The 16891-nt window shown below is 48.9% G+C and overlaps 8 protein-coding genes across 8 annotated transcripts; 6 read left to right on the top strand and 2 right to left on the bottom strand.

Annotated features, from left to right (window-relative positions):
* Positions 1-25: 25 nt before the first annotated feature.
* Positions 26-1760, top strand: BDV27DRAFT_147686 (tetrahydrofolate synthase; the record flags this gene model as incomplete). The annotated part of the gene is made up of 3 exons (XM_032070790.1): positions 26-43; positions 103-240; positions 354-1760. 3 exons carry the CDS (start codon positions 26-28, stop codon positions 1758-1760), a joined length of 1563 nt encoding a protein of 520 aa, XP_031924695.1.
* Positions 1761-2370: 610 nt separating this feature from the next.
* Positions 2371-4184, top strand: BDV27DRAFT_26913 (glycylpeptide N-tetradecanoyltransferase swoF). Its single transcript, XM_032076177.1, has 3 exons — positions 2371-2943; positions 3027-3810; positions 3878-4184. The coding sequence occupies exons 1-3, from the start codon at positions 2432-2434 to the stop codon at positions 4073-4075; spliced, it is 1494 nt and encodes a 497-aa protein (XP_031924696.1). The 5' UTR covers positions 2371-2431; the 3' UTR covers positions 4076-4184.
* A 199-nt stretch (positions 4185-4383) lies between these two features.
* On the top strand, positions 4384-6787 carry BDV27DRAFT_132794 (TLD domain-containing protein). The gene is made up of 2 exons (XM_032067957.1): positions 4384-4711; positions 4815-6787. The coding sequence occupies exons 1-2, from the start codon at positions 4666-4668 to the stop codon at positions 6656-6658; spliced, it is 1890 nt and encodes a 629-aa protein (XP_031924697.1). The 5' UTR covers positions 4384-4665; the 3' UTR covers positions 6659-6787.
* A 462-nt stretch (positions 6788-7249) lies between these two features.
* BDV27DRAFT_132795 (uncharacterized protein) lies at positions 7250-10186 on the top strand. Its single transcript, XM_032067958.1, has 2 exons — positions 7250-7673; positions 7745-10186. The coding sequence occupies exons 1-2, from the start codon at positions 7390-7392 to the stop codon at positions 9984-9986; spliced, it is 2526 nt and encodes an 841-aa protein (XP_031924698.1). The 5' UTR covers positions 7250-7389; the 3' UTR covers positions 9987-10186.
* A 57-nt stretch (positions 10187-10243) lies between these two features.
* Positions 10244-11815, top strand: BDV27DRAFT_132797 (alpha/beta hydrolase). The gene is made up of 5 exons (XM_032067959.1): positions 10244-10359; positions 10421-10494; positions 10557-10757; positions 10812-11615; positions 11672-11815. The coding sequence occupies exons 1-5, from the start codon at positions 10250-10252 to the stop codon at positions 11734-11736; spliced, it is 1254 nt and encodes a 417-aa protein (XP_031924699.1). The 5' UTR covers positions 10244-10249; the 3' UTR covers positions 11737-11815.
* A 26-nt stretch (positions 11816-11841) lies between these two features.
* On the bottom strand, positions 11842-14761 carry BDV27DRAFT_26931 (elongation factor G). The gene is made up of 3 exons (XM_032076178.1): positions 14518-14761; positions 14332-14437; positions 11842-14272 (listed from the first exon to the last, which is right to left on the bottom strand). Exons 1-3 carry the CDS (start codon positions 14724-14726, stop codon positions 12188-12190), a joined length of 2400 nt encoding a protein of 799 aa, XP_031924700.1. The 5' UTR covers positions 14727-14761; the 3' UTR covers positions 11842-12187.
* Positions 14762-15029: 268 nt separating this feature from the next.
* On the top strand, positions 15030-15794 carry BDV27DRAFT_132800 (LYR motif-containing protein 2). Its single transcript, XM_032067960.1, has 5 exons — positions 15030-15201; positions 15263-15320; positions 15380-15462; positions 15522-15545; positions 15595-15794. The coding sequence occupies exons 1-5, from the start codon at positions 15118-15120 to the stop codon at positions 15652-15654; spliced, it is 309 nt and encodes a 102-aa protein (XP_031924701.1). The 5' UTR covers positions 15030-15117; the 3' UTR covers positions 15655-15794.
* Positions 15795-15807: 13 nt separating this feature from the next.
* Positions 15808-16826, bottom strand: rcf1 (respiratory supercomplex assembly factor RCF1). Its single transcript, XM_032067961.1, has 4 exons — positions 16699-16826; positions 16569-16649; positions 16425-16495; positions 15808-16355 (listed from the first exon to the last, which is right to left on the bottom strand). Exons 2-4 carry the CDS (start codon positions 16607-16609, stop codon positions 15925-15927), a joined length of 543 nt encoding a protein of 180 aa, XP_031924702.1. The 5' UTR covers positions 16610-16649; positions 16699-16826; the 3' UTR covers positions 15808-15924.
* Between the last annotated feature and the right edge of the window lie 65 nt (positions 16827-16891).

Below are 16891 nucleotides of genomic sequence, written 5' to 3' on the forward strand. Positions count from 1 at the left end.
CCGGTTTTCATTCCATCCGGCCAGAATGTCCCGCAACTATGAGGTATGCCGAGGCTTCTAAGCTATTGATCTCCAGATACTCTTCTAAAGACCGGAATACAGGCTGCAATTGCAGCATTGAATTCGCTGCAGACAAACTTCGCAGTTGTCCAACAGCTGAGGGAGACAGGAGACCGGCGACAAATGAATTTACGGTCTCTTCCCGAAACTATTGAGTGGCTCCGACGCATTGGATACCAGGTTCGCGACCTTTCCCGCGGATAATGTGAATGTTGCGCTTCCACTGTAGTAGTGGATAATTCAGGGCTGTACAGTTGATTGCTGACTGCAGTTCCACCTTTTTCTCTATATAGCCCTCCGATCTGAACCGTCTTAATCCTGTACACGTTGCTGGTACCAAGGGTAAGGGCTCGACTTCCGCTTTCATCTCCTCCATCTTATCTCAATACACTTCCCCGGTGCCCTCTGAATTAAATGATTCTGCGCCACACCTCAAAAATGTCGGCCTCTATACATCTCCTCACTTGCGATTTGCCCGAGAGCGCATTCAAATCAATGGTGCACCGCTCTCCGAAGAAAAGTTTGCTCGGTACTTCTTCGAGGTCTGGGACCGGCTTGAAGAAGCGGCTCGAGTGGCCGGTGAGAACCCGGAAGAGCTACGAACTAAGCCGCAGTATTTCCGATACCTGACTCTTATGGCATTTCATACTTATCTGAGTGAAGGTGTAGATGCTGCAGTGATAGAGTGTGGCATCGGTGGAGAGTACGACTGCACGAACGTCCTCGAACGGCCTGCCGCGACTGCGATTACTAGCTTAGGCATTGACCATACTGCTATGCTGGGAACAACGATTGAAGAAATTGCCTGGCATAAGGGTGGTATTATAAAGCCTGGAGTCAAAGGCTTCAGTGCTCCTCAAGCCGCCAGTGCCGAAAAGGTTCTATACGACCGTGCAGCGGATAAGGGAACCCAATTGGAAATCATTGCAGGTCATCCTGACCTAGCCAGTGGTAGCAATGTCAAACTTGGATTGGCCGGCGATTTCCAACGCACAAACGCAGCTCTAGCGATCGCAACGGCTGCAGAGTTTCTTAAGAAAGTCGGGATCGAAGACATTCCCGATGATTTTATGAAGAAGCCTTTGCCTGCTAAATTCCGCAAAGGGTTGGAATTGGCTCGGTTAGGTGGACGTTGTGAAACCCGGCATGAAAAGAATGTCACCTGGTTCATTGACGGTGGTCATACTCTAGAGAGTATCAAGCTGGCCGGCCAATGGTTCACCTCCCAGATACACGCAAATTCCTCATCCGGTGCGGTAGCAAACAAAAAGCTGCGCGTTTTGATCTTCAATCAGCAAACTCGTGATAGCAATGCCCTCGCCCAAGCCCTCTATGACACCCTAGCTGCAGCTCTTAAGTCCGAGCAGCCTTTTACTCATGCGATTTTCTGTACCAATGTAACGTACAAAGAGGCAGGTTATCGACCCGACCTCGTAAGCATGAACACGAGCGCATCTGAGGTGGAAAGATTACAGGTTCAGAACAGCCTTGCTGAGAAATGGCGTTCAATTGATCCACGTGCCGAGGTCAACGTGTATAGCACCATCGAAGAAGCTGTTGACTTCACCCGCGACTTGGCAGCGAAGGAGAGAGAACGTGCAGATAACGATGAAACACCCATCATGACCTTTGTCACGGGCAGTTTACATCTTGTTGGCGGTTTCCTGGACGTGATTGAGACCAAGCCGGGTCCGCAATGAAGAGATACATCCGTGGAACTCTTTTTTTTATTTTTTATCTGCGATTCGCTACCACGTGGAATTGGAGATCTGGACATTATTAGTTGTCTATGCAGTGTTCTCAACAACATACTCAACGATACCCAGAAGGGCTGGTAGTCCTTTTCATGTTAGCATGTGGGATGGTATAAATCTGGAGAGGCGTTTATCTTGGGATTCAACAAACCTCGAATTCAGTTCATATATGGAATATATAAATATAATATAGCCTGGAGAAGATCAGAGAAAACCAATTGAACGCTTTCGTCTCAAATTGTGTGTACATCCATTGTATTGATTTGCCGAGGCAAGAGATCACACATAGCGGACAATCTATACTTCGACGTGCTGTACATTCAATTACGCTGTAGTACGTCGGACGCCAATTGTCGGGAACGAATAAGTTAGAGAAAGCGCCAAGTAGAATTTGGTTCCACCAATTACGAAGGGTGCATACAATATTTGGTGGAGACCTTGTTGTGGCTCGAGTGAGTGAATTGAATTGTTTACTTATCAATGAATTTATGATTACTACTACGTATTTATTAAGCTTGACCCCGCGAAATTGGCGCGACGTGGGGCGGCGGACCTGAAAACCTTCCGCACTCAACCCGCTTAAATCTTACCCCCTCCTCATCACCTCGCCCGCCGTGATGTCGGACCCCAAGGATACCAAGGGCAAAGCGCCCCAGGCTGAGGATACACAAGCAGGTAGCTCTGAACAAAAGCCTAAGGATGCGTCAATCACCCCTAAGATGGTGGAGAAGCTGTTGGAGAATAACCCGGCGCTGAAGAATGAGCTGGCCGGAATGGACAAGAAAGAAGCTGCGGAGGCATTGCGCAAGATGACCATCTCCGAGCTGCTGACTGGTCTATCGGTCGGTGGGAAGAACCAGAAGGACATGGCTTCGTACAGGTTCTGGCAAACACAACCCGTCCCCCGTTTCGATGAGGCCAGCAATGCCAGCGGAGGTCCCATTAAGATCATCGACCCCGAGAAGGTGTCGAAGGAGCCCGATCAGCTCATCGAAGGTTTCGAGTGGACAACTCTTGATTTGACCAACGAGACCGAGCTGCAGGAATTGTGGGACTTGTTAACATATCATTACGTGGAGGACGATAATGCCATGTTCCGCTTTAGATACTCCCAGTCATTTTTGCATTGGTACGTTGTTATTAGCATTGGCATAAATATGTTATCATAACATGAGGTAGATTAACGTAAACTAACACTTACAAACATGATAGGGCTCTGATGTCTCCCGGTTGGAGAAAGGAATGGCATGTGGGCGTTCGCGCTACCAAGTCTAAGAAGCTTGTCGCATCTATTTGCGGTGTGCCTACCGAGATCCGTGTTCGCGATCAGAAGCTCAAGGTGACGGAAATCAATTTCCTCTGTATCCACAAGAAACTGCGATCTAAGCGTTTGACTCCCGTTCTCATCAAAGAGATAACCCGTCGCTGCTACCTGAATGGAATCTACCAAGCCATCTATACTGCCGGTGTGGTTTTGCCTACGCCAGTCAGCTCTTGCCGCTACTATCACCGTCCGTTGGACTGGTTGAAGCTTTATGAGGTCGGCTTCTCGCCCCTTCCTCATGGCTCTACCAAAGCCCGTCAGATCACCAAGAATCATCTTCCCAGCACTACATCTACGCCTGGACTGCGTCCCATGGGGACCAAGGATATTGACGCAGTCCACGACTTGCTCGAGCGGTATCTGAAGCGCTTTGATATGAACCAGGCTTTCACAAGAGAGGAAATTGAGCATTGGCTGGTACACAAGGACGGCGAAGGAAAGGAGCAAGTTGTCTGGTCATATGTGGTAGAAGATCCTGAGACACACAAGATTACTGACTTCTTCTCGTTCTACAACCTCCCATCTACGGTCATTCAGCACCCGAAGCATAAGGAGGTGCGTGCTGCTTACCTCTATTACTATGCAACCGAGACCGCATTCACGGAGGATCTAAAGGCCTTGAAAGAGCGTCTTCTACTTCTGATGAACGATGCCTTGATCCAGGCCAAGAAGGTAAGAAACCCAAATAGCTCCTGAATCGGCGTAGTATGTCCCTTATAGCTTACAATACCCGCTACAGGCTCACTTCGATGTGTTCAACGCCCTCACCCTGCACGACAACCCTCTCTTCTTGGAGCAGCTGAAGTTCGGTGCAGGTGATGGCCAGCTTCACTTTTACCTTTACAACTACAGAACGGCCCCTATCCCAGGAGGTGTTAACGAGAAGAACCTGCCGGACGAGAAAAAGATGGGAGGTGTTGGCGTTGTTATGTTATAAAATCTGAGCGCTGTTCATACTCTCTGCCTCAAAATGTATTTACCCGTAACGAGAGGTGGACGAAGAAGTTATGAATCAAAACCCAGTTGACCTGTGACGAGACTCTTCTCATATGATCACAATATCTTGAGATTCCGATAGTCGCCGAGCAATTAGAGAAGGAATTTTAGGTAATGGACTCCAACTGTAGAAACGTCAGTTACCTAAAAAAGCCTAATGCCCAAGGCGCCAAGGCCAAGGCCCGTGACGTCGTCATCCGATGGAAGGGCTAGACTCTCAACTTCTCTTGAATCAACAAAGCAGCCTTTTTACCTCTTTGGTTTAGATGGATACTACTGGCCATCAAGGTATTTGTTACGTATCCAAGGTCTCACCTCAGTGGCACAATCTTGGTCTGCGGGCGCAGTATTCTTTTCCCCGACATACTTTAAGGGCCACCTTGTACAGTACAAAGTACTGGGCCGATAAGCCGAAAACGTTTTATATTGTGATCGACAAATGATACATAAGCAGCAGACCACTTCTAGGAATCCCTCTCAATTTGTCTGTCTGATGCGATTGAGCATACCAATACTTGTTTCACTTGCAAAATGGGGTTAAGCCAGTCGACTGAACTTGGCCCGGCCTCCTCGCCAGGTTAGTAGTCCTATGATTGTGTACTTGACGTGTCCCAATCCACAAAATAGAGAGGATATGTTTTCCCTTGCCTAGTCGCCTATTCAGTTCTAACATCGAGCAGAGGAGCTAAGTCACATGCTTGCTGAACGCTTCGCAACCAAATGCTTCACTCCCTTAGAATTAACCCACTTCAAGGACAATTTCTTTACCCGTGCGACGGGGCAAGGGGAGTTGAAGTACTGGAATGAAAAGATCTTGTCCGACTTTCTAGCTATACCAGATAGCAGTGACGCCGAGTGTCCACTGGATGCTGGTCCGGTGATCTTCCGTATGGTGTCGTACCTGGGGGCCTTTCCGTTCCAGAACACATTGGCTCCAAGCGTACTGACATTCGAGGCCATGGTTAAAGTAGTTGTATTGCTAACCGAGAGATATGGGAAAGTCTTAAGACGAGCGCGGAAGGACAGGATCAGGCTGCTGTTTGGGAGCCTTGCCGATGTAGGGAGGAAGGACGTTGATCAGCCGGCGAACGATGAGGATTCTAAGGAAGATAAGTGCGATTCTTGCGCTATTAAATCCCATGCGCCTGGATTTTCTGTGGATGAGCCTACGAACGATGACGACGAAGACGATGACGACGATCTTGCGCTTGCGGCTTTGGAGTCTTTAGACGCGATTGAGGTGTTCAGGCACGACTCCCGCATTGATAAGGCAGTCTATGAAGCTCGGATATCTATTGCCACATTTCGTCGCCTTCTGATGCTACTCCTTGCCATCTCACCTTTAAAGCCCCTAGAACCAGTAAAGACATATACGTCCGACATGAGTGAAGGGCGAATGCGAACTGTAAGGCAGCAAGCCGATGATATCATAGCAGCATTTCCTCAGGAAGAGTCGGGAGGGATTAGCTATAAAGCGTTTGCTAAAACCATTGATACATCGTTGCCGTATCTATTTGATCCTTTGACGCCACTATTCGAGCATCTACTTTTCAGCAAGAACTTGAATCTGTCCCAAAAGCGTGGCCGAAGCGACTCAACAGAGCCTACAGATGAGACGTCAGAGACACCCTTGCCGACACCTGCATCAATTATGCTCCCGGGAAGCTTCGAGTCTGCGATATTGAACTCAAGCATTGTATCACATCTGTCATTTTTCCTTCCATCCCCCAACGGCAGCAAGAACCTTCTCCGTGATAACTTACGTCTACATCCCATTTTCTCTACGGCAGCGCATGGCTCATCTCTAACCTCATTCTCTCACAATGTTCTTACCTGGCAGTCGGGCACATTATTGCTGCTTGAGGGGGCCGTTGCCGGGCCGTCTGGTGAGCATATGGTCACACTAGGAGCATATTTGCCACAACCCTGGAAATCCGGATCCTCAGCCCAGAGTTCTCGACTTTCGGAGACATCTGCCCTTCCTTGCCTTTTCCAACTGTCTCCGAAACACCTACTGCTGCCCGGGAACCCATCATCTTCAATACAGAATCCCGACACTCCCGCAGCGTATTTCTCCAATCATTCGGGTATTTCGCTTGGCTGTCGAATACCGCCGGCATCTCGGAGCCAACGCCTAGCCCCCTCGCCGCTAGGCGCGGGCAGCCTAACGATAGATACGAGTCTTGAGACGGCAGAATTTCATGTCGCCCCATTCGGGCATAATGGTGTTTTCCTCCCTGCCGGTACCAGCTCACCTTCGGACCATGCCACCAAAACGCACATTGACATCTACAACCTTGAACTATGGGGGTTTGTCCCTGATCCTGATGTTTCCTCCTCCGAGAAGAGTGCCATCGACCTACAAAAAGCGAAGTGGGATTTCGAAGCAAGGGAAGCAGAAAGAAGACGAAGTTTGAATATAAAGGCCGGGGCTGGAGATTCCGCTATGGAGGGAGCTAGATGGTTATTAGAAACGGCAGGTATAATTAGCGATAGTCACGGACGGGGTGGAGGAAGCGTTTGACGATAAATGCGATATGGGTTTTATCTTCTTAAAGCGTTCTGGAGGTACAGGACATTTGATGCTGCAGGCAGTGAATTGGTTCTTGATAATGCACAGGATCTAATGAATACATGTCTTTTGATGAGTGAATCTGGAATGGACAAAGGGCAAATTGCTGTCTTCTAGTAATACATTAATAAGAAAAATTATCAACTTATCTTATACTAATACTCATATTTCAATATCTAAATACTCTGTCCAAGCAAGATGACATCTTCTAGGACATGTATTCATACCGGTATAGAACGGGCTTCATCAGATACATATATCATGGCATTTTCCGAGCTTATGGTAATTAAGGATTCTTTAGGAGTGGAACATAGAAGATCAAGGACATTTTTTTTTTCTATTTTTGAATGACTATCTTATCTTTTTCTTTTTCTTTTCTCTTTTTTTTCTTTTCTTTTTTTTTTCTTTTCTTTTTTTTTTTCTTCTCAGAATAAATTGAATGCAAGTCTGATGTTCGAACCATTACGGGAAGGTCATTGGACTTTGCATAAATCGACTTAAAAATAAAAGTGATCGACCTTAAATTTCGCTCCCGCGTCTCTTTTTCTCTCCGCGACTTAATCGCGCCTTTCCTCCCCTTCAATTACGGTTTTGGCACCACGGTATTTGTCGAGATGGTTTTCATCTCGCATAGTGGCCTATATAACTGCATTACCTATTATTAATCATTATTCATTGCCTTCATGGCCGAAAAACGCAGACTTTCCGCTCGCGAACGCCGCGAACCGGCGTCGAAGAGACGAGCCTCCGAAGCACCCTCTCAATCGCAATCTACACAATCTTCGTCAAAAAAACGAGCTTCGACTGCTGCCGCGCCGCCGACTCCAACCCCACCACCTCCTCCCCCTGTCGAGGTTATCGAAAATCCTCTGCCAACAAAAATCAAAGACGGGGAGGGTCTCCCCACTGTGCCATCACCCCAGCCGAAGACGCTATCCGCGAAGGAGTATCAGTCATATGCAGAAAGGTAGGGTTTTGGATCTTGCTGAGAGTTTGATGTATTTGATCAAAAGGCGATGGTGCCTGACCTGGTTATAGTGCGGTTCTCCTAGCTTCGTTGGAACGATCGAAAAAGAAATGGCTCAGCGATGGCATCCTGGTGCGATACTGGACGAAACCAAAGAAGACCAAACGAGAGCAAATTGAGGGCAAAAACCCTCCCAAGGAATCCATGTCGAAGGTCGGGCCTTGTAACATTGCTGTTGGTCCTCATCTCTTCGATGCTATGCTCTACACCGTCAAAGACCCCAATGCGCCACCGCCAATTCAATACACACCCCCTCAGCGGCCGATGGTTCACTACGGCCACCCTAATAACTTCCAGCAATACCAACCCTATCCTACTCCTCCTCAACATGCACGACAACATCCCCCTCAAAACCCGCCCGCCCACTCGGCTTCCCCCCAGCCGACTTATCAGCAGGGCAATCATCCACCACCGCCGCATCATGCCAGAACACCTAATCAACCTCCTCAACGTCCATCTCAATCGGCCCAGCGGCCGTCACCATCACAGCACTCACAAGCCCAGCCTCCAAAGCCTAGTCCGGATCCAGTGATTCAGATGCTTGCAACCCGAGCTGCCTCAGACCCGGATCTGAAGGCGTTGATGAGAGTGGTCGCCTCGAGCAAAGCTTCTCAAGAACAGCTTCGTGCTTTTCAGGCTCATATCGATGAGCTGAATGCGATCATTCGCGCAAGAGAGCAACAACAACAGCAAAGACAGCAACAGCAACAGCTACAGCAACAGCAACATCAGTCCCACCCCCAAACGCCTAATCAGCCACAGGCATCGCCGAGGACACCGCAACAAGCATCTCAACCACCACCGACATCCCAAAAACCTTCACAGCCTCCACAACCTCCACAACCCCCGCAGCAGCCAAGCCAGCAACAGAACCAACAACAAAAGAAGCCTACCACACCATCACAACAACCAGCACAGCCACGGCCGCAGGAACAGCCTTACCCACGAGTTGAAGTCCATGTCCCGAAACCCCCGCCGTCAGTAGTCTCTACGCCTGAGACCCCTAGTGCAAGTGCGCCGAATCAGTCCCAAACACCATCACAGAAGCCCAGTGTAACGCCACAAGTCAAACAGGAGCCTGGGGTTGCAGCTGCTCAGCCCTCGCCCACTGCAGAACCGTCCGCAAATATTAAGCAACAGAGTCCTGCGGTGCGGCCTATGCCACCTCCACAGAACCAATCCGCTGGATCGCGACCGGGGCCTCCATACCCACCTTACCAGCAGCCACCATATCAGGGCCATCCACCTGCGATTCAGTCACGGCCTCCGCAGTACGGGTCTCCGGCTCCCTACTATCGACCAGCTCCCCCGCCACCACCCCCGAGATTGAACTACAAGTCGGTTGTTTTCGAGTTCACATCACCCTTAACACCGTATGGAAGTAGCACTTCGGGTCATGCTGGCTCTGGAGATCGTTACCTGTTTCCAGAGTATACTATATTGGAATGGCTTCCAGACGGGAACACCGTTCTTGCATCTTTTTTGCTTGTTAGAAAGGTGGATCCGAACACCCCCTTTCCTATAGAGATAGCATCAGAAGTGGCAAACTCGCGAACTAAAGGCAAGTCGGCGTCAAGGTCGAAGAAGGGGGACAAAAACAAAGACAAGGATAAAGAGAAGGATAAAGACAAAAGCAAAGAAGGCGAGAAGTTGGAGGGAAAGGAGATTGAAAAGGCGAAAGGGGAGAGTACTGCGCAACCTCCTACCAGCCAGACTGCCGCTGCTGATAGTAAACCGACCCCAACTGAAGGGGAAAAGCCAGCTGGTGGTCAAGTTGACCAAAAAGCTCCGCCAGCCACCACAGCAAGTCAACCCGACTCAGACAAGCCTCAGCCCAAAGACAAGCCCGAAGACGCGGCCAAGGCTACCAACCTGAAAGAATATTACCAACCTGTTACATTCCGCATTCATAGCTCCAACGCTAAAGTCCTCGAGCCTTTATCTCGAGTGGTCAAGCCTCCTGATGAGGTGCGCAAGTACATGAATGAGATCATGGACCGGGCAGAGCGCGCTCCTGATGGGTTCCTTGCATTCCGACTACCACGCGAAGAAGCAGGCGACGAGCATGATGTAGAGGATAAGAAGAAGAGTGGAACGCCAGTCTCTGCAAACCGCAGCCGGCTCTCTAGGGGCCGAGCGGTTGATGATGAATCAGACATCGAAAACAGAGAGGAGTCCGCTGAGGAAGAAGAGGAAGAGGAGCTGAAGGATTATTACGGGCCACCAACTGGACTTGTACCGATGGGTCTATAAACCATTGAGTCTCGCGTAGCCGGTCTTTTTCATTCTACTATCGGCCGCAATTTGATATTCGATAATTGTACTTTTAGGTGTTGTATCACGTCTTATGTATGATGAACAGACCGAACTATTTATACCAAACAGATTAGATCGCTTTTTTTAGAAGGCGGTAAAAGAAGCGGTGTACGATAAGAAGCTTATCTCCCTCTTAATTCCGATAAAATGACCTTAACAATTTCTACGATCAACAACATCACTGAAGGAGTAGTATAAAGATGGTTGAACTTCAGTCCATTTTCAAAAAGGCCTACTGGTCGCTGGCTGCCGGCGGTCTTGTCTACGTGAGCATCATTTTTGCCTTGACGTTCCCAACCGTTCAAAGATTGTAGGCTCTCATGCTTTCACTTCAAGTTTGCTGTGCTTCGTCGCTTACAGTCTTGGTATAGTGCCCTCTATGCTCACAAGGCCAATCCAGCTCTCTGGGAAGACGTCGACCAGGTTGAATCTTTCGGTTTCCTGAGTATGTTACGGCCTCCTACTCTTAAACGACAGATCATGCAAGGAGTACATTAACGTCAGTAGAGACACAGGTCCAGCCATTCAATCTGGTGACACCTGATAATGAAACCCTCTACGCGTGGCATCTGCTCCCTCCTCACCTCTGTCGGGAGCACGAGGAGAAGTTAAATGCCAATGAACCCTCCGGTCCAGCGAGTGACTATACCAAAACTCCCGCCTACGAACTGCTGGCAAATGATCCCAATGCCAGGGTCGTGGTGGCTTGTACGTCTACCATATTTAAAGCCCAGGACTTATAAGCTAAACCATTCCGTCCAGTCCACGGCAATGCCGCTCACATCGGCTCCGCTCAACGCCCGGAAACCTACCGCATGCTTCTGGGCCTGTCGACACCCTCCAACCCAATCCATGTCTTCGCCATTGATTACCGCGGCTTCGGCATCTCCACCGGATCCCCGACAGAAGAAGGCCTAATCACCGATGGAGTCGCCCTGCTCAACTTCCTCACCTCCAGTCCATTGAACATCCCTCCGTCTCGAATCGTCATCACAGGCCAGAGCCTCGGAACAGCCGTCAGCGCCGCGGTAACCGAGCGTTTTGCATTCGGATCTCCCGACCCAACTGCCATCCAGCCCGCAATCAAAGACCCCGAACCCTTCGCCGGCGTCATCCTCATCGCATCATTTAGCAATATACCTAGTCTCCTTGATACCTACAGCCTGAAGGGCCTCACACCTCCGATCCTATCCCCTCTTGTTGGCTACCCTCGTGTGAAGAACTGGACGAAGAGCCATGTCATTGATCGTTGGGATACCGCTGCGCGAGTGGCACGGTTAACGGGAGTTGGGCCAACAGCTCAGAATGATTCGGCCATTGGTTATGCGGATAAGGGTTTGGATTTAACCGTTGTGCATGCGTATAACGATGCCGAAATCCCATGGTACGAAGGACGTCGCGTTTGGGTTGCTGCGACAGGGGAGAACGATAAGAATGCTCCTGGGCGTCTCGTCCACGAGAGGAAGGACCCGAAGAGTCAGAATGAAGTGCTTATCTGGGAGAACAGATCTAGCAAGAACGCCGGTGTGGTTAAGAGTGTTAGATGGGAGCGTGTGCCATACGGTGGTATGTTTATTTATGCGACCCTTCCAAAAATGAGAGTAAAGGCTAACTTAACACAGGTCATAATCGCGTTGCGACATTCTCTGTTGCTGCTCTTGCTGTGCTTAGAGCTTTCGAGCAGTGAAGGTGCGCTTTAGGACTTCAACTCGGTAACCCCCCGACGGTGAAACCTGCCTTCTGTGGGACCCATAGCCTTTATTTATAATGTTGTAAAGATATAGATAAGAATATATGATTCATGCCTTGTATTCGGAAAGTATATGAGAGGAGATGAAAAGACCCAGAAGATATATGTACAACCTGTAAACCCACCCAAGGTACAATAGATAACGAACACTGTTTTAATCACGCTCGAAATTGATTTTTAAAATAATATCTTCGTAAGCCCACAGGGTCTAAAATGTATATAATACATGACACAAATTAATGAAAAAGATGGTAAAAAGAAAATCTCGCCTCCATCCGAGCACTCATTGAAGAACGTAAACCGGCCGATGAATATGGGATAAGGAGACGCTCAAAAACAACTCCAATAGTAAAACATGTCAAAAACTCTTGGTCTAGCCGTAAGAGGTTTATTTCTTGTGACGGTCGGCCTGAGCCTTGAGGTACTTCGCGATAAGTTCCTTTTGGACTTGAGGAGGACACTTCTCATAATGGCTGAATTCCATCGTGTATTCACCCTTACCCTGAGTGGCCGCACGCAGGTTGCTGCTGAAGCCGAACATGCCGTTCAAACTGCAATCGGCGTACACAGTGAATTCATCAACGCCAACCTCGGAATCGTTGATGGTGGCATTGCGCTTGTTCAGGAGCGAGATGACATCACCCTGGAACTCAGCGGGAGCAGTCACAACAGTCTTCATCATAGGCTCAAGAACAGCTGGGCCGCTGTCCATGAATGCCTTACGGAAGGCCTGTTGGGTGGCATTCTTGAAGGACATTTCAGAGGAATCCGTCATGTGGGTGGCACCATCATTGATGACCATCTTGGTACCAAGCACCTTGTGACCGATAAGAGGTCCCCTCTCGCAAGCAAGATGGAAACCCTTCTCACAAGCGAACAGGAACTTCTCAGAAATACTTCCACCAACAATCTGCTCCTCAAAGACGTTGTCATCGAGCTTGCCGGTTGGCTCCATCCAACCAACCACACGGGCGTAGTCTCCAGGACCTCCCGATTGCTTCTTGAGCAGATGGTCGAACTCAACCCGGTTGCCGAGGGTCTCGCGGTATGCGACCTGCGGCGGGCCAGTCTCGCAGTCAACACTATATTCACGACGCATGCGCTCCACGTAAATATCAAGGTGCAGTTCACCCATTCCAGAGATAAGAGTCTGTTCACTCTCGACATCGTAGGTCACCCGGAAGGTAGGATCTTCTCTCTGGAAACGAGCCATAGCTTTTGAGAATTTGGCGGCATCCTTGTTGTTCTTGGGCTTGATCGAAAGAGAGATGACAGGCTCAGGAACGAACATAGAAGACATGGTATAGCCAAGTTGTCCATCAGTGAAAGTATCACCAGAGGCACAGTCAACACCGAAGACGGCACAGATTTCACCGGCACCGACCTCACTAACTTCCTCCATCTCATTGGAATGCATACGGACAATGCGAGGAATCTTGATCTTCTTATCGTTACGGGCATTGAAAACATTGGCACCCTTACGGAGGGTTCCTTGGTATACACGGATGTATGTCAACTGACCGAAGTTGCTTTCTTCCAGCTTGAAAGCAAGACCAACCAGTGGAAGGGACTGGTATGGGACAAGTTTTACCGAGGCCTCATCACGCTTCTTGTCAAGGGCAAGGTTTTGCACCTCCGCAGGGTTGGGAAGGTAGTCAACGACACCGTCCAGCATAGGTTGCACGGACTTGTTCGCCAAAGCAGAGCCCATGAAGACTGGAGTGAACTTCAGGCCAATGGTTGCGCGGCGGATCGCAGCCTTCAACTGCTGCTCGGTAGGCTCTTCTTCAAGAATAAAGAGCTCGGCGATCTCATCATCCACATCAGCAAGAGTCTCGATGAGCTTCTTCCGCCTTTCCTCTACAGTGCTCTTGACTTTCTCGGGAATTTCTTCCGTTTCAAAGAGCTCCTCACCGCTGGGTCCTCTGTTGTAAATCGCCTTCATGCGAATCAAATCGACCACACCTTCGAATTCGTCCTCAGCACCGATAGGCACCTGGACCGCAGCAGCGGGAAGCTTGAGCTTGTTGTTGATCTGGTCGACAGCCTTGAACGGGTTGGCTCCCATACGGTCCATCTTGTTGACGAAGGAGATTCTGGGAACGTTGTAACGTCTCATCTGTCGATCGACGGTAATGGTCTGAGATTGGACACCTGAAACAGCACACAGGATCATGACGGCTCCATCGAGAACACGCAGCGCTCTTTCGACTTCAATGGTGAAGTCGATATGTCCAGGTGTATCAATCAAGTTAAAATGATACTTGTTTTCCTTGCCATCCTCGTCCTTCTTCACCCAGTCACAGAATGTGGCAGCGGATTGGATAGTGATACCCTTTTCACGCTCCAAGTCCATGGAGTCCATCTTAGCACCAACCTTGTCACCTCCACGAACCTCGTGAATTGCCTTGATACGGCCGGTGTAGAAAAGGACACGTTCGGTACATGTAGTCTTGCCGCTGTCGATGTGCGCCTATAACAGAAGTACGTTAGAATGCGCTGGCTTTGACGGATGTTCTTGGACTGTCTTACAGCGATACCGATATTCCGGACTCTGGACAGCCGCTCTGCCTCAACAGGGTTAAGGTTCTCAATGATTGCCTCCTGAGACAAGTTGTCCGAGGCAGCGGCTTCAAGACTATACAGTAAGAATTGTGCGGTTAGCAATTGGATCAAAACAAAGTAACGATAGATATTTATTCAAAAGATAGTACTTACACAGCAGCGGCAGTACCTGAGGCATATCTCCTTTGCTGGAGATGTCTGTTCAGGACAGACTGATAAGCCGGGGCAGCAGTGGGAGAACGGAGAACAGCCGTCGACGCGCATCTTCTGGTAAGGAAGTTCTGAGACTGAAGACGAACGGCAGATCTGGGTAAGCCAGAAACGGCGCGGTATGGCAACCGCGCGAGAGAAGGACACCTCATGACTATCGTCCACCCACACGGGAATGCTGATGCTTTGGGATCCCAAGAGTCGCGATCTTTTCGCCGGCTCCGAAAAAAAGTTCGGGGAAGCCAGGAACGCCTCACGTGATAAACAATCGATTGGCCATTCAACGACCATCAAAACATAATGTTAATACTACTCCGTAGTACAGGCAGGTATGGTACGTATGCAATTCATTTCATTTCATGACAATACCACTGACCCACAGTGTCTTTGACCGCCTTTGATTTTGCCACCGATCTTCATTTAGTATCAATTTATCATCGTGAACCTACTTCTTACTTATAGAATGTGTTGATCACTAGGGTTATTTATTTTCTTTACTTTACTACTATTGGTTCTCTTCTCTTACTCGAGGCAGTCACTAAAATGCGGCCATCTTTGCAATTGCTCGCTAGCGTATCCCGCGGCCAGTCGTCGAAGCTTAGGAAGCCGGCAATGAGTTTGGACCATGTCAGTAGCTCATGGCTATGTCATTTTATTCTTCTTTGTACACTATTGACATCTTAAATAGTTCATCCAAAGGCAGCGAGTTCTCGGGTTCTGGAGGGAGATTACCCGAGCATTACATAGTCAGATTGTCCAGGTTATCACGGAAGCAGCATCAATTACTGACTAGCTTATGCAAAAGAAATCCCCAAATCGTCGACACGGGACGAATTGCGCAGTTACGCTCGCCATGAGTTTGAGCGCCACCGCAATATAACAGATTTGGTATGCACAATATGCTGTTTGGCATCTAGGTCGGCCTGTGGCTAACCAATCTTTACTAGCAACATATACGGTACTTGCTTTCGGTATGGATTTGCACAGTTATAGATCTGACATACTTCTAACCGCACACAGACAGGGAAATCGGAGTTTGAGATGATGAGACGGTACATCGATGAACAGGCCTCTCGCTAAGTTGCCTGTGATTGTTTCGAGTTTCTAATATTAGATTGAAGCCTATGAGTTTTAAACGGATCTATCGGCACATGCCCAATACGCAGGGCGATGTGCCAAGATGCAATGTATAGTGTGACTATAAGGAGCTACGGAGATGAAGCGTTGGAGATGAGAATATCCTATGCATAGCAATCTCTGAATGTATATATGTACAATATGATACCCAAATTCAATTGAAAGTCGTCCACCTAAAAAAATCGTACAATGTTATCCTTGTCCCTATCAAACCTAGTTCCTCCTCGACAACAACTCCTTCACTGCATCTAACACACCAACAGACTTCTCCTCGGAACGCTCGATAGCGGAGCGAGCAGCATCATGCTCAGCACTAGGCTTAGCAGCTGTCTTTCCTGCCTCCGCGGCCGCTGTCTCCATAGCCGCATGACGTTGCCGCCAGTCCTTATCCTCCTTGTCGCGAATTTCTAGCTCACGCAGCCAGGCATCCCGCTTCTCCTGACTCTTGCGCTCTTCCACCATCTTCTCGAATTCCTTGCGCTGCTGTCGCTCAGTTTTGAAGTACATGCCTCCGACAACGACGGCGATAAGGGTGAAGAATTGGGCATAGATACGGGCACGGAACATCCGGTTCATTTCGACCGAGTCACCGGCCTTCATCGATCGGTAGGCGCGGTAGAGAGCATAACTGGTAGCTGCGCATCCTGCAATCCAAAGTCGGATTAGCGTAGTCCTAATAGGCAAAACTGAAGCAGTTAAGAGTTATTCCATACCGAGCGGAATCAAGGGCTCCTCCTTGAGACGTCTACGGAACTTCTGCAAAGAAGTTTCCTCCTCGAACTGACTAGAGGCCCATTCAAGTTAATGCTTGTTCCCTGCGTTCCTTGCGCGGATTATAGAATGGTCCGGGTACGTACGGGTTGCCATCGAATGAAGATGGAACATGGTCGCCACTCATTTTTTCAAAAATAAGGATATTACGCGGGGGGAAAGATCAACTTGAAGAGAGATTAGAGGATGCGAACGTTGCGAAGCGGAGAACCGTACCGGTGGTGATGTTTCAGAAGTCTGATGCTCCGAATGAGCTTCAACGTCGCAGTCTTTAAAATGGTCAACTGAGTCAAAACCAAGACTTAGCTGTTCATTACAAACCTTATCTGAACACTCTTAGATTGTCCACTTGAGTGGTAGGAGAAGAAGATATCAAGGAGGTTGTTTTACCTGAGAAGAAAACATGACG

This window comes from Aspergillus caelatus, assembly GCF_009193585.1.
Source record: "Aspergillus caelatus strain CBS 763.97 unplaced genomic scaffold BDV27scaffold_167, whole genome shotgun sequence".
Lineage (NCBI taxonomy): Eukaryota > Fungi > Ascomycota > Eurotiomycetes > Eurotiales > Aspergillaceae > Aspergillus > Aspergillus caelatus.